The 16692-nt window shown below is 39.0% G+C and overlaps 2 protein-coding genes across 2 annotated transcripts; one reads left to right on the forward strand and one right to left on the reverse strand.

Annotated features, from left to right (window-relative positions):
- The first annotated feature begins 1968 nt into the window (after positions 1–1968).
- On the forward strand, positions 1969–12268 carry ccnyl1 (cyclin Y-like 1). Its single transcript, XM_056242068.1, has 10 exons — positions 1969–2962; positions 7656–7730; positions 7902–7936; positions 8037–8137; positions 8334–8369; positions 8477–8528; positions 8939–9058; positions 10028–10194; positions 11633–11795; positions 11907–12268. Exons 1-10 carry the CDS (start codon positions 2809–2811, stop codon positions 12021–12023), a joined length of 1020 nt encoding a protein of 339 aa, XP_056098043.1. The 5' UTR covers positions 1969–2808; the 3' UTR covers positions 12024–12268.
- Positions 12269–14124: 1856 nt separating this feature from the next.
- On the reverse strand, positions 14125–16692 carry fzd5 (frizzled class receptor 5). The gene is made up of 2 exons (XM_056242065.1): positions 16263–16692; positions 14125–16168 (listed from the first exon to the last, which is right to left on the reverse strand). The coding sequence occupies exon 2, from the start codon at positions 15905–15907 to the stop codon at positions 14129–14131; it is 1779 nt and encodes a 592-aa protein (XP_056098040.1). The 5' UTR covers positions 15908–16168; positions 16263–16692; the 3' UTR covers positions 14125–14128.

Raw genomic sequence — 16692 nt, forward strand, 5'->3', positions numbered from 1 at the left:
TGCACCTTTTGTCCTCTGTTGGCGAGTGCATCATCTGCTGCTACTATTAAATGTTAAACCGTCTGCCTGACATGTCATTTACGTGCTCAAGCGTGACAAATTAGGGAAGCAATCTCTCCACAGCAGGCGCTCACGGTCCAGATCTGCAGTCTTAACTGCTTATGCAAGCCGACATGCAACCTGATTTTCCTCACAAAACCAATTATTTTCCGACACAAGAATCTCATTGAAGGGTAGACTGACCTCAGCTTTCAGAGAAATGCAAATTCTGTCTGTTTTCAGTGATAGAATCTTTACTTTTGTGAACTGACATTAACTTTATTCCCCTTTTGTATGTACCCTGTATGCAATGAGATTGATCTACTGCCATGCTGGCCAAAGTGAACTCTGAAATATGCGAAATATGTGTGTTTGCCTTCATGCATACAAAAGACCAATCAATCTAAAGCAATGTTTGATCCCACTCATTTTGGACAAACACATCATGCACTTTTTGTATGATAGCTTTCAACTTTTGGACACTATGTACAGTACCAGTAGGATTTTATAGTGTTTCAAAAGTTTAGAAGTGTATTGTATATACTTTGTGACTTGGCTTACATTTTTAGAAGCTTTGCACTCTAATACTGTTACAATTGTGGATACTTGTTGTTGTTCCCCCCACCTCCCTTTTGTACACAAATGTAAATCTTTAATAAAATACTAATACTGCGTAATGAGTCTTATTGTCTGATAAAATGATTCCCACAATGCAATGTGCTTAACTTTGTACTCAAGTAAAGAGCTAAATGAGACCCCAAATAAGTCTGAAGCACCAATTGTTTCTCTTTATACATGTTTTTATTGTCTGGTTGGGTAGTAATTTGGTAGACACAGTTTTCATAAAAATTATTATTATTATTTTTTTTTACAAAATTGGATTTACAATGTAATTACTTTACCAATTTTGTAAAAAAAAATATATATATAATTATAATAATGGGTTATTCTTTACTTGGATTCTTTACTGGGTTATTCTTTACTGAATTTGTAAGTGCTTGTTTTTTAAAGTAATAAAATGTATTGCTATGAATTTAAACTAATTAAATATGCTATATTCAGTTAAATCAATGGAAGGTAAGAACATTTAGATTTTTTATCAATGTAACAAAGTGTGAATGACACATAAAATTGTCCAAACTTTAGCAAAACCTATGAAAATGAATAAGAATAAATGAGTTCCTCATGCACCCCTCAGATCAATCATCACCTGTAATGACCTGTACACAGAGAAAGTGGTCCAATAAGAATTCCCCCTTTTATTAAAGGAGCATTATGCATCGTGGTAACACCACAGAGACACATACAATTGGGGGAGAACTTTTTTGTAACATTCTAAAACTGTAATAATTTAATTACTATATTATACACATTAAATAAAACATGAAATAAATAAAAGAGGATATCTCTCTGATTTGTGGCAGGAACATGCAGATTTTGTTACACGTGAAATCTCCTAAACTCAATTAAACGTATTTTAAAACAAAAATGTAAATTAACACACTTTTTTTTTACCCTACTGAATACAAATTTGAGCATTTTATGATTTACTGGTACCAGTGGTATTTAATATTTATTTAAACTGTTGCAAAGTAGAGCGACTGCTGAATGACCCTATCATTTTTATTTCAGAGTTGATAACTCACACAACTCCCTGAATTAAACATGCATACTACTGTTTGAAATGTTTATCATTACATAGTCTATAATATTTCACGTTCAAAAAAATAGCAGGCATCCTACACAGTATACACTGTGCAGTACCATTCACAAAGAGGTGTAAATGGGCGGGGTTTAAATCTCTAGCATGACGGCGTAGATTGATAGTTTTAATCACCAATCCTCGAACAAATATTTAGTTTGTTTTGATAACTCATCCAATCGCAATTGATGGAATGTCGAAACGGGGCGGGTCCTTTCTTGCGTCACTCGGAGCAGATGGCGGTGGTGGCGGGGAGCGGATCGCTGCTGCTGCTGGCCGGCTAGGAGGAGGGGATAACGGGGGGACTCTCGGACGAGACTCGGTGGACAAATTCTAATAACTCAAAACAAACCCGGCGCTTGAATTGGGCGCATGTAAATGGACAGGACTTTATTTTCGCTGCGCTCAAAGCCTAATTTTCTCTCGCTACGGGCCGAAGGCCTGAGGATTTAAGTGATTATTGGATTCAGAGTTTCAGCCAACACAGACATCTGCCCTATAAACGACGGATAAATGCTTGGAAGTCTGTTATTTAAGATCTATTTCATCTGTCCCCGATTTGAACCGCCGAACCGGCCTGATTTAGTACTCATTCGGACATTTAAATCAGCGTTAAAGGGATTGTTTATCTCAGTTAGCTGGGAGGCTAATAACTCGCCTATTCACAATGAATCAATATTAGCCGTTAGCATGTACGGCTAATTTAAAGGAATAAATCCGTATTCGATAATCTCAGACAGCTATTTTCTAGTGATATGGTTTCAGTCACGTGTCTTATATCCGGTTGTATTGATTACTCGGGTTCGAAAGGTCTTTTGTGGCACTGTCTAAATGCATGGAGTCCCGTTGTATGACTGGCACAGATAACGTTAGTAAAATACCTCTTAATTCTGGAGCAGCAAAACTGTAATGCTGACTCTGTGTCCATTTCAGCTCTTAATGTACCTTCATTTAGCTTGAGCTCATTCATTGATTCACATCAGAAGCGGCCCCGGTGTGAGTTTCAAAGGTGTTTGTCATAGACCAATACACCTGAGCAGGTAGAGCACGTGCTTGTGTGTGTCATCATGGGGAATACAGTGTCCTGCTGCGTGTCTCCCAGTGGGAGCCCCAAACTACCCCGGCAGGTGGAGCGTCTGGAGGACTATCAGATCAACACAGACCTGAGCGATGACACCGGTCCATACCTGCAGCACATCAGTGATCGAGAAGTGCCCGATGGTAAGTTAGTGTGTGTTGTAGTTCACTGATAAAACATCTCTAGACCACAGTTCCTTAGTCCTGCTAGTGAAGATCAACCCTGCTCAAACACACCTGAACTAGCTCATCAATGTCTTTATGTTTACTTGATAATTACAGACAGGTGTGATTGAACAGGGTTGGAAATTAACTTTGCAGGATGCTGGATCCCCACTAGCAAAACTGAGCAACCTTGAGCCAGACAATGGCACTCTTTGGACATCTCTTTATTTAACCTGATTTATATCATGTGCTTATTAGAAGAGGTTTGTCCAATAAGGGCACATCCAGAATGTGCACTTCCAAGGTTCCCCAGGACCAGATTTGAGAATCAAATCTACAGCTTTAACTGAAATGTAGTAGTTTGAACCATGCAAGGGTCGATCCATCTATGCGAAACTATTCTATTCTGTTCTATTCTTCTGTTATTGTGTTTCCACATTCGTGTGTCACAGCGTCTTGAAGAACTGCACTGAGATCCGATGCCTTGACCTCTTCATCTCACGGGTCGGGTTTCTCCTAACAGCTCAACACTTTAAGTGCTGTGTTGGTTGGTTTGCTCTGAAAGTGGATGGCCTATGATATTTTGTCAAAATTACAGTTTCAAACTTAAAAATCAGCTATTGTTACTAAAAGAAAAGAGGTTTATGGAGATTTTTAGAAGGATGTCTGTTAGTATGTGGGATACGTGTGTGAAGCCTCTTGGGGCTGTTTGCAGTCTTTACTGCTGTTTATTTAGCCTGAGCTATTTTACCCTCTGGGGAGATGATAGACACACACACACACACACACACACACACACACACACACACAACTTAATGTCCAGTGCTGTATTTAGAGCAACATGTCTTCATCTTTGTTTCAAAGCACATATGACAGCAGTGTAAACTCCACTACTTTGGCTGTGGTTAATCCTTTATGATTGGGACATTCCAGGTCATGGTTCATTTGGAATTCTGTTGGAGATGTGAATAAAAACCATTCTAAGTTTAACTGGCAGAGACGATCAAAAATGTTTAGTATTTCTGGCATCCCAGTGATGTAGATCTTTGGGACAGCTGCATTCTCCTTATCTCTCTCTCTCTCGTTGGGAATCTGAATGAGGCATGTTTTGTTCCCTTTGGGGCTTAGAGTTTGAGTTTGGATAAACTTAGTTTTCCTGTTTTAAACTGTCTCACCATTTTCATGAACAGAATCACTTCTCGCTGGTGTCTTATGCCAGTGTTTCCCCATCTTTTTTGTCTTATTTACCCGTTAGTAGGCCTTACGTACCCTTTAATAACCACCTAACCAGAAGAGAAGTGCAAGAAAGACGAGCGCTGATAATATCTTCATTAAAGTATATTATTTGTGATTTATTTCTATTGTAGTGACAGCACTGACATTTATTTATCAAAGACGTGAATTCTCTTTTTTTAAGTAACAAAATCTGTCTGTGAGGTACACTACACATACCCCTTGTTTGTACACGCGCCACACTACAGCCGTGTTCCTCCCCTCAGTGAGGACGGCTGCCCTACCCCCAGGGCTTATTTTTGACTTTGGTGGTGGGGGAATAGGAGTGTCAGTTAAGTACATGAGCTGTAGAGACCTGTGGAATAAATGAATCTCAGTTGTTTAGCACATACAGAACTGTTCAAAAGTTTGGGGTTGGTGGGATTTAAAAATAAATAAATAATACTTGTATTCAGCAATGATGCATTAAATCAGTTGTCTCAAACTCAATTCCTGGAGGGCCACAGCCCTGCAGAGTTTAGCTCCAACCCTAATTAAACACACCCGATCCAGTTAATCAGGGTTTTCAGGATTACTAGAAACTTCCAAGCAGGTTGAGCTGAAGCTAAACCCTGCAGAGCTGTGGCCCTCCATCAACTAAATTGATCAAAAGTGACAGTAAAGACATTTACAGTCACAAAAAAATATTATATTTCAAATAAATACTGTTTTTTGAACTTTCTATGCATCAAAGAATCCTGTAAAAATCTGTCATTGTTTCCACAAAGATATTAAGCAGGACAACTGTTTTTAACATTTATGATAATAAGAAATGTTCTTTGATGCTAAAACAGAAAATAAATGCAGCGTTGGTGAGCATTGACTTATTTCGAAAACATTTTTTTTTTAAATACCGACCCCAAACTTTGAACAACAATGTTAAATGGATAGATCATAAAAAATAATAATACTCATTAATTTACTCACCCGCATGTCGTTCCAAACCTGTATGAATTTCTTTATTCTGCTGAACGCAAAAGATAAATTTTTGAAGATTATCCAAGTTATCATTTCCAATAACAAAAGTGAAAAGTGGGTATGTCACGTTACAAAATGACAAAAAAGTGGTCTATATTTCCTTTCAAATAGCTAAAAGTCATCATTTACTTGGCATGTTTATCAGAGTTCATGATAGAAGCAATGCTTGAGCCGTCAAAAAATCATTCTTTTGAGCTCCAGTCCCCTAGTCATTGTAATTGCATGGAAGAGAGTGACTGGTCTCCCTCTTTTTTTCCCACAGAAGTTAAACGGGTTTGGAGTAACATGAGAGTGAGTAAATGATAACAAAATGTTCTGTTTTTGTTGAACTAGTCCTTTAAAGCAATAATTCATGGGAGTTCCTTACAGGGCTTTTACCACAGTTAAGGAGTGTTTGTGCTCCACCAAGAAAGCATTTGTATTTTCCTGCAGTGTGACGTTAGTTTTGCATTTTAAAACTGAGTTGACAAACAGATAATTGGCTCTAGTTTGCCGCCCTTAGGTGTTAACTAAAGCTGCACCTTCCTATCGGTCAGCGTTCTCTCTCACCCATGTCCATCGATCTCTCGGGGAAGGATTCTGTGCCTCAGCTCCAACAAGAGTTTGGTTGAGAAATAAGTCTTCAGATTTTCCCAACTGAACTGGACTTGGCATTTTTACTTTGCCATGACATTTATAATCTCTGATAGGAAATGGCTGTGATTATTCGTGTTGAAGAAAGATGTCAAGACTGGTACTGCCAGGCTCTGAGTTTTTCATTTTCTAGAGTACGTGTTTGGATGTACCTGAATGTAGCCCCTGGAAACGCAATGCAGTGACCATAATTTAACATGAAGGTAAACTGCAGCGGGAATAGGATCTCTGAGTGACATTTTTATAGTTACCTTTAAATATATATGTTGTTATTCATGAAGCTTGCTATAGACTTTTTTCTCAAACTGTTGCTTCATAGTTGTTGACCTGCAAGAGAAAAGTTTACACTAAAACCCACTTGCAGGCATAGTGCCCCTTGTGGTACTCCTGACAATGCTACATGCATTATGATTTGACATTTGATCCATTGGGACACAAAATTGTGCTTGTTTTCACATACTTGTTAAAGTACATTTCGGACTGTAGACTGTAAAGTCGTCTAAAACTGGAGAACTCTCAAGGATCCTTTTGCCCTGCACCTGCGCTACACACCTCCTGCCAGTTTTGTAGGCTCCCATGACATGGTTGCAGCTGTCCAAACATCTCCTTGGAGTGTGTTTACGGTAAAACTTAGCAGCACTGGCACAAATCTTTTGACCCTGTCTCCAGTGAGTTCCAGAAAGAATGTCTTTTCATTGGCTGGTAAAGACAACTTTTCAAGAAGTGGCCTGCGCAAAATCCTCAATTCTAGCATTCTGAGCTCCACTTTGGGTAGAACGTTTTTTTACAGATATAGACAAGCATAAACACCATCTCGGTATAGTATAATATCCTGTTATTGTAGCATATCTGACTGGCACGGCTCCTGCGGTGCATGGTGTTGTGGGCGGAGCTATGGGTGTAAGCTAGCGTTGTATTGCAGTGCCCATACAATAGGCTCATTGTGCCCACACTCCTCTCGCTCCTGTGGCAAAAGCGGGTAGCGGCATGTTCCTGCCAGTCAGTTTAAGCCTGCCGAATAGGACGACACACCACCTTTATTAGTGTTGTAGGGGGGTTTTCAGTTTGAAGATGAATATTTATTCTGACTGATCACCACTGCCACAAGTGCTTTTCTAGTTCTGTATCTTAAAAAAAAGTGCCTTGTTATTGGCAGATATAGTGAGCAGGTATGGTAAATATTATGCTGTACTGCATACAGACATTTTTTTTTTAAAGAAATTAGTACTTTTATTCCGCAAGGATACATAAAAGTGACAGTAAAGAGCATTAAAACATTGTATAATAGTTACTTTTTTTATATAGCATTTATTAATCTGGGTAATGCTATTTTGTGAATATACCTTTGTTCATGGAGATTCATATATAATACATTAACAAAAGATTTCTACATCAAATGCTGTTTTCAACATTGATCATAATAAATAATGTATCTTGAGCAGCAAATCAGCATATTAGAATGATTTCTGAAGGATCATATGACACTGAAGACTGGAGTAATTCAGCTTTGCCATCAGAGAAATAAATGACATTTTATCAAAATAGAAAAGTTTTTTTAAAATTAAATTTTAATGATATATTTCGTAAGATACGTGAGATACTGTTTTCCAAAATATTAGAAAATCAAATCAACCCAAACCTCTGAACAGTAGTATATGTGTGAAATTATAGAAGTATTATATTTCATTGATATTTAAGTACATACCACCCATTCTTTAGGGTCATTTTCCTAATGTTTCTAATTATGCCTATGTGTGATCAATTAATTGATTAACTGTCTTTCTTTTAGATTTGGCTTTAGAGTCCAACCCCTCAGATCATGCCCGCGCCAGCACGATCTTCCTTAGCAAGTCACAGACGGATGGTGAGTGATTAAACAAATCTAATGAGTTAATAATTTAATTTTACTACCTAGTCAGCAGCTGCATATTAACTAAGTGTCCTGAGTCCTGACCCATAAATAGCCACTGGCACAGCTTGTCAATATTTGTTGAAGAAATGTTTAACAAAAAACCCTTGGTTTTCTCTTTTTCAGTACGGGATAGGAGAAAAAGCAATCACATAAACCACGTGAGTGAATGTGCTACGGAGTCTGTTTTGTGGTTGTGTGCTTGCTTATATGATTGGAACGTCTTGCTGCAAGCGTATTAAATGTTGGTCCTTTCCAAAGGTCTCACCTGGTCTGCTTTCAAAGAAGTACAGTTCCTGCTCTACAATATTCATTGATGACAGTACCGTTAGTCAGCCCAACCTGAAAAGCACAATCAAATGGTCAGTGAAGGTTCACTGTATTATTTCAACATTTCTACAGTATTGTGTATAGTCAAATATACACATTAATGAGTTCCATAATGAGTACATACAAATTAATGCATGTAAAAAATAATTAGCAAAATGAAAAGGTACTGTTGGTTGTTTTATTTTGTCTTTGTTTGCATGTTGACACATTTCTGTTCTCTGTTTCCAGTGTCACATTAGCAATATATTATCACATTAAAAACAGGTAGGTTTGGTTATGTACTTTGCCACGAGAAAGTAATTTGAACTATACATTTGATGAGGTATTATTTCATATAGATTTTAAATGTGTTCTGTGATAATCCATTTTAGGGACTCCAATAGGTCATTGGACATCTTTGATGAAAAAATGCACCCCTTATCTGTAAGTTAACCCCTTATTTATCTTGTTTTATCAGCAGCTGATGGACAATTTCACATTTTACAGTCACTGTTTGGTTTTGTTCAGACAGACTGCATTATCTATTTTTGTGTGCATCAAATCCATTTAGCTGTTTAGTCTGAGCATTTTATGCAATCCGATTTGTACATTTGATCTGATTCATGTGTGGTTTAAAATCCAGCTGAAATTGATTTTGGAAATGCGTTTCTGAACAGTCTGTTATATTTGTTATTTGTTGTAGCACTGTAAGAAGTGTTTGTACTTTGCACAATGACAGGGACTCTTTGCTATAGTGGAAGGTCTCTTTGGCATCGTGCTGGCATTTGAGCTTGAAGTTGAACTAGAAATTGTGAACATTAGCATGTTATGTATATAAATGCTACCTTTGGCAGAGGGAGCAGGTTCCTGACGATTACTCCCGCACAGACCCCGAACACAAACTCATCTATCGATTCGTCCGGACACTGTTCAGCGCAGCACAGCTCACGGCCGAATGTGCAATCGTCACTCTGGTAAGACAATGGCAGTCTGTCCGACTAGTCTGCTCCACTTTCAACAATACAATGAGAAAAAAGATAGTAGAATAAATAACAGGTACAATGCAGACAAAATATGAGGCTTTGCTTTTTGACAGAGATATGCTTAGGCACAATTTCCTGACGGTCCACTAGAGGACAGTAGAGCACCAGAGAATGAATCATTGCTTGCTTGTTTAACCTGTACTTTTCCACAATTCCAACTTCTTTCTTTTACCTTCAAGTAAATCATGTTAGGTACTGCTCACCTATTTCATGACCAGTTAATTTATCAGTTTATTAATCAATTCTGATTATTTACAAACAAATATTTTGATTAAAACATTGTATAATAGTTACTTTTTTTATATAGCATTTATTAATCTGGGTAATGCTATTTTGTGAATATACCTTTGTTCATGGAGATTAATATATAATACATTAACTAATGTTGATTTATACAATATGAAATAATGTATTAGTATACACTATCTTCAAGTCTTTGAGGTTAGTAAGATTTTTTTTTTTAATTCCTACTTTTTCATTCATATTTGTATTCTGCAAGGGCACAAAAAATTGATCAAAAGTGACAGTTAAGACATTTATAATAATAGTATAAAAATGTATATTTCAAATAAATGCTGTTCATTTGAACTTATTGTTTATCAAAGAATCTTGGGAAAAAATATTACACCTCTCACAAAAATATTAAGCAGCACAACTGTTTTCAACATTGAAGATATGACGTTTCTTAAACATTAAATCAGCATATTAGAATTTCTGAAGGATCGTGTGACTGACATTTTCTTACTTTACTTTATTTTTTTTTACTGTATTTAGAAATTAACATTAATCCAGATTATATTTTATTTCTAATCGGCACACACTAATATGTATGCTTTCTTGCGAGTTGCCTTGGTAAAAAGCGTCTTCTGACAACATACTTCCCCACTGTCTTTGCTGCAGGTATATTTGGAGAGGCTGTTGACGTATGCCGAGCTGGACATTTGCCCATGTAACTGGAAGAGGATTGTTCTGGGAGCCATCCTGCTGGCCTCGAAAGTCTGGGATGATCAGGCTGTGTGGAACGTTGACTACTGTCAGATCCTCAAAGACATCACTGTTGAGGACATGTGAGTGAGATAATATTATCACTGTCCGTTCTGCTGAAATGCTACTGCTCGTTTGTACCGTCTGTGTATAAATAAATAGAACAAAACGTCCTGATGTGATACATCAATGCACCATCCAAAATCTAGCACGTGCTGCAGGAAGGAGACTTCACTCATTCCAGTCTACAACTCCCACATACCCCACAACTTCCCATATCCCTTGGAACAAGATTTTCAAAAAAAATGAAGCAACACACTTCAAAACCTTGTTTGTTTGTTCTCATGTCTCAATATCCATATAAATGACACAGACAGGGTTTTTGTGTGTACGTGTCTGTTTTTGTGCTGTTCTACCTGATTGTGTATGTTAAAGGCCATGTCCCTCTTCTCTCCTCTCTGCCCCTTCGCTCTATTTTCATCCCTTTCATTGAAGCAGTCTTTGTGAGCCTCTGGGCTGGCGGGCTTCAAGTGCTCTTAGACTCCTCTACAATGGTCCAGGCTCTTGCCCACTCCATTTGTTGCCCCTAGCGACCGAACCTCCCCCCTCCCCCTTTCCCAACACCACCCATACCAACCTCAACCTAATGTCTGCTCTTCCCAAAACATTCGGGTCACTGTCTCCGTACCTGTGATGGATCGGAGGTGTAAAAGATGTTTATTGTTTATAATAATACTATTATAATAGTTAACAAATAGCATAAACTTTTTTTGGTGAATGGTGAATTTATCTTTTTATTTCATGGCTTTTGTGCAGGTCACTTCAATAGCCCAAAGTAAATTGTACAATTTTTAAAAGGACAATTATTCAGTGTATTCTTTCTCGTTTAATGAGATTACTAACTAGATGTATCATTTTTTCAAAAGAAATTAATACTTTTTTAAAAGAAATTAATACACGTATTAAATGGATTATAAGTGACCGTAAAGACAAATAAATGCTGTTCTTTTGAAGTTTCTATTCAAAGAAAAAATAAATAAAAATGTTTCTTAAACACCAAATCAGCATATTAGAATTATTTCTGGAGGATGATGAGACTGGAGTAATAATGAAAATTCAGCTTTGCCATCACAAAAATGGTTATTTCAAATTGTAATATTTCATAATATTGCTGTTTTACTGTATTTATGATCAAAGAAATGCAGCCTTAGTGAGCATAAGAGACTTCTTTCAAATTGTGAAAATGAATTGTTTTCAAATACATTTTGAAAAAGAAACATTTTCTAAATGTTCCCAAACTTCTGAACGATAGTGTATACAAATTGCAAATGCTGTTCAAAGTAGTTTTGGATGTAGCAAAAAGTTTAGTATGTCAGATTGTCAATGCTTGACGTGCGAAATAATGGGATTGTATATTAGTTGTCATGTTGCTTTTTTTCTTATCTGTTTGTTTTATTTACATTGATTTTAACTAAAAAGACTCATTCTTGACTAATTTAATCTAATAATATTTTTTTTCAGGAACGAGATGGAAAGACATTTTCTGGAGCTGCTGCAGTTTAACATTAACGTACCGGCCAGCGTTTATGCCAAGTATTACTTTGACCTGCGCTCTTTAGCAGACGACAACAACCTGAGCTTTCCTTTGGAGCCACTGAGCAACGAACGAGCGCAGAAACTAGAGGTGAGGAGACAAACAATGTGACCGATTTTTGTTTTTTGGACGTAAAGTCATACATCTTTTTCTAATGGGTCAATTTAAATACTAAAGTTCTCGTTTAACTTTATTTCAAAGGCAATCTCAAGACTATGTGAGGATAAGTACAAGGATCTGAGCAGAGTGGCCATGAGGAGATCATTTAGCGCAGACAACCTAGTGGGCATCCGCAGATCCAACGCCGTTCTTTCTTAGAGCTTTTGCTCGGACCAGACGGCACTCGATGGACAAAACTCGTTCTCTGCCCGGCGATTTTATGCCAATCGAAAGATCCTACACCTTACCCAACCAATGCAGAACAACATGGAGACAAAAACAAACTGAATGAGGGTTTTTTGTTTTGTTTTTTGCTTACTATGTAGGCTACTAGCTGTGAACTGTCAGTTTTTAATTGAAATCATTTGCAGATGGAGTATTTTAAATAAACACTAATCATGTAACACGTCTGAATTTTGAAGAATGTTTTACAAGGTCACTCTTACTTTTAAAAGGTTGGTTTAAAGGGTTTTGTTGCATTACACTAAAAAAATAACCCAGGGATTATTACATAGTTCTTTCTTTCTCTCTCAATAAGTGCTAATTAACATCATGTTAGAAACGTATTTGTTTTAAACAATGTAAATATATATATATATATATAAATAAAGTGCAGGTTTTTAGTGCCTGTAAAAAAGGGACTGAAATGTATAAACCTCTACTAACAAAGCATCAAGGTAAGCATGCCCAGTCAGATTTATTTTAAATCAACAGGGTGATTTCTTTTAAACCGCAGTAAAAATAAAAAGCACAATAAATGATTGACCAAACATTTGACTTGTAGGTTCACAAATTGCTCCTCACTTTTATTCTCTACCAATAAGAGAAACATGTAAAAGACACTTTTCATAAATATCTAAGAATCTCTTTAAAATTGTAGCACTGAATTTCATATCTTTTACAAAACATATGTACAAAGTTGCAGTCTGGACTCTTAAAAGGACGTCTTCTACAAGATTTACATATGAATAGAGCTGAACAAGTATGTACACTCAACCAGACATGCAGCGAAATTGTGAGGCATTTTGAAGACTACACAGGAAAAGTATTTCTACAACAGAAGCCATTTACACATTAATGCTCCACTGAAATATTTCACACAGATCTACAAAACCAACACAGGTTTACAGATTCTGCCTGCTAAAAAGTGCATACCCGACACTGGTTTTCTGGTTCAAAACACAAATAAGCTCAAATGACAAACAAAATTACCAAAGGATCATGAGGCTTGACAAGGAAACTGATGGAAATAAATCATTCTTTTAAACAGACCAAAAGAAATGTTCCACATCGTTTTGAAACCAGTAAATATTTGGCCTTTTTTTCTGAAGTTCTATTCAGCGAACCTAGTATGGCTGCCGGTTAACACCTGCACCTTTGACCACAAGAGGGAAGTCAAGCTCATATTACAGAGCTACAGACTTTCCACACAAGTCTATAGATGGTACATACACATCCTATCATTTAACACTCTCCAATTGATGCTAACCAACAATTTATCATCGGTGGAAAGATAGCTTGATAATCTTTGAAACACAACCTGCTAAGGGGCAGTTGAGGGACCCTGAAGAATATAGTGAACATGAACTGGTGCAGAACCTCCTGCAACAACTTAAAGTGAACTGCTGCTTCACTATACTTGCATGTTTCCTCCGCTTGCACAGTATTAGCTGGAATAGTGTTGTTGCTTACAGAGAGCGCAGGAAAGCATCTATTCACGTCCTACCTTAAAACACATTGGTAATTTAGAAAACTAGAGATGGTATTTAAAATGATGGAACAGAACATACCCACATCCTGTATAATGCTGACAAAGTCACAAACACAACAGAGCGGCTGTTAGCTGAGATATCACAATGTTCTTGAATAGCATATTTACAAGAATACACAAATAAATAAAATATTTCCAGAAACTCATGTCTTGACTCATATCAAGTACTAAACTTTTCAATCTTTTTTTCCCATCATTCATGATCTAATAGCCACAGACAACAGCTAAGATGTTTGTGACAATTAAAAGTTGACAAATGATCTTTTCCTCACAAAGTATCAACAAGTTCATTGCTTTTCAAATTAGACCAGTGAATGAAAAGAGCTTGACTACAACAAAACCAATAGTCTGTAAAAATCCTTCATAATGTGTTCATGCCGTCCATCAAATCTGGTGATGTTGGTGGAAGTCGAATAGACACCTGCTAATTTAGAGTCATGACCGGCGTCACTGTTATAGGGTTTATAAAGGAACAGGTTTTTCTGGCCAATGTTCAGACATGTGATGAGGGTGCTGATTTGTGATAGGTCCCAGTGGGTGCCGTTCCAGCTCGGGCTGTGAGAGCGGTACTGGCCTCGCTGTACATGGACGACCCTGATACAGGTGGCTTCCGGGTCCTACAGGGCATGTACCGTGCCACAAAGCGCCTCCAAGACTCCAGAGTCTTCCCTGACCAGATCCAAACTCCTGAGGTAATGCCTACTACAAGACACATGAAGTACTTCAACATGAAGACGGCATAATCCGGGCCCATGCCGAGCCGCTGGCGCTCTGACGGGCAAGAACAGGCCAGTGCCCGCTCCCAACCTGGCCTGTAATGTTGCTCGTACACCAAGCATGCTACCACAATAGTTGCGGGCACCGTGTACAGGACGGTGAAGAGCCCAATCCGGATCATTAACTTCTCTAGCTTGTCTGTCTTGGTGCCGCCCTGTTTAATGACACTACGGATCCGGAAGAGGGAAACAAAGCCAGCAAGCAGGAAGAGGGAGCCGGTGAAGAGGTAGACGACCAGAGGCGCCAATACGAAGCCACGGAGGCTCTCCAAGCTCTGGTTGCCGACGTAACAGATCCCAGCCACAGGGTCCCCATCCACCGAACTCAAAGCTAAGACAGCGATGGACTTGACGCTAGGAACGAGCCAAGCAGCAAGGTGGAAGTACTGAGAGTATCCCGCGATGGCCTCGTTCCCCCATTTCATCCCTGCCGCCAGGAACCAGGTGAAGGAAAGCACCACCCACCAGATGGAGCTGGCCATTCCAAAGAAGTATATGAGCAGGAAAACCAGCGTGCAAAGGGCCGGACCCGTGGTGTCATAGAGGATGTGCTGTTGGTCGCCAGAGCCCTCGCAAGCTACTCGCTCATGGCCCGCGAGAAGTCGCACGATGTACCCCAGCGACACGAACAGATAACAAGCAGCAAGGAAGATAATCGGCCGCTCTGGGTATTTGAAACGCTCCATGTCAATGAGGAAAGTGGCCACGGTGGTGAAAGTCGAGACAAAGCACAGCACCGACCACAGTCCGATCCAGAAGGTTGTGAAGGTACGCTCGTCAGGGGAAAAGTAAGGTTGGTGGCAGGGCAAAGCACAGTTGGGTAAAGAGCCAGTATACACACGGTTATGGAGAGGATGAACTTCTTTTTTGATGGGCACCAGGGGGTCGCGACAACGGCAATCACGGTCACACTTCTGCGGCGGAGCGGATTTTGCAGTGGCTCTATGTCGTGGTGTTCCCTTGGGAGTGGGTTTGGGGAAAGGAGGTGATAGAGTCGTAGTCTCACTGCTGTTCCTGTCCATACAAAGCCGATCGGTGTCACCCAGCATGGGCAGCTGCTCGCAGCTCATCCGCTCTGGCCACTCAAACCCATACTGGATCATGAGAGGGGAGCAACCCCGTTTAGCTCTCTCGCACACAGACCTGCAAGGCGGCAGGGGTTTTTTGTAGTCCTGAAGACAGATGGGGGTGTACATACTGCACAGAAAGAAAAGCAAGTCCGGGGAGCAACGGATCCGGACAAGCGGCCAAAACTGGTGCACTTCCAAGCCGACTTCATCCTGGGTGTCATGATTGAACTGGTTGGGCATGTAGGTGTGATTGTATCCGATCCCTTTGCACATCGGTACGGTGATGGGCTCACACACTATATCCTTAGAGGCAGCATTGCCGAGCCGAGACTGTTGCAACAGCAGCAGAACGTGAAGCCAAAATCCGACTAGGTGCATCCCAGAGGTCTCCATGGTGAAATGATGCTTATCTGCAGGTTCTCTCATACTGGAAAACTATGAATTTCAATTCTTGAGTATTTTCTCAGCTCAGGTTTTTCCCCCCTTCCTTCCTTTTTTAATTTATTGCTGCGTTTCGGAAAGAAGAAATCCCAAAAGGAAACCTTAATTGCTCCAGCAGCATGTCCACAGTCCACAAGGTTGTAAATCACAGTGAAGTTTCATTCCAGATCCCGAGCACTCTTTCTTCCAACTGTGTGAGTGCATTTCAACCAGACCATGATTCTCACACGGACACTGAAACACGGGCTGAAAGAGTCAAATAACAACTATAGTTAAATCAAACAATAGCTTAATAATTCGACAGAAAATCATAAACATATAATTGAGCATCAGAACGTACCGTGGAAAAGCACGCGCAACCGTGGACTGAATGGTCAATCATTCACCGAGTAAACCGTGTTAAGGTCGAAAGTTCATTTCCCGCAGATACTTTGTAAGAAAGTAACATTTTAAGCGTCGGTTTCCTTTCTTATCTCCTTTAAATTCCACATGGCAGGTGAATGCATCCGATGAATGCAATCCGGCGGATTCACAACAAAAAAGACGCCGAAAAAGCAAGAAGAATAAAGGGAAAATAAATCTGACGTCCGAAAATGAAATCCTTTTTTAAGAGTATAATATAGGTGAATAATATTAATAATAATAATAAAAATCACCTTTCGCGTTAGTGCTGCTCAGGGCAACAGGTTTCAGGTGCTTCCTGCCATTTCCTTCAGTGTGTTTCCCAGCAGTCCACTGGAGTCCTTTCACGCACTTTAACATGTATAAAC

Source organism: Rhinichthys klamathensis, unplaced genomic scaffold (genome assembly GCF_029890125.1).
Source record: "Rhinichthys klamathensis goyatoka isolate OS25496 unplaced genomic scaffold, OSU_Roscu_1.1 h1tg000693l_1, whole genome shotgun sequence".
Classification (NCBI taxonomy): Eukaryota; Metazoa; Chordata; class Actinopteri; order Cypriniformes; family Leuciscidae; genus Rhinichthys; species Rhinichthys klamathensis.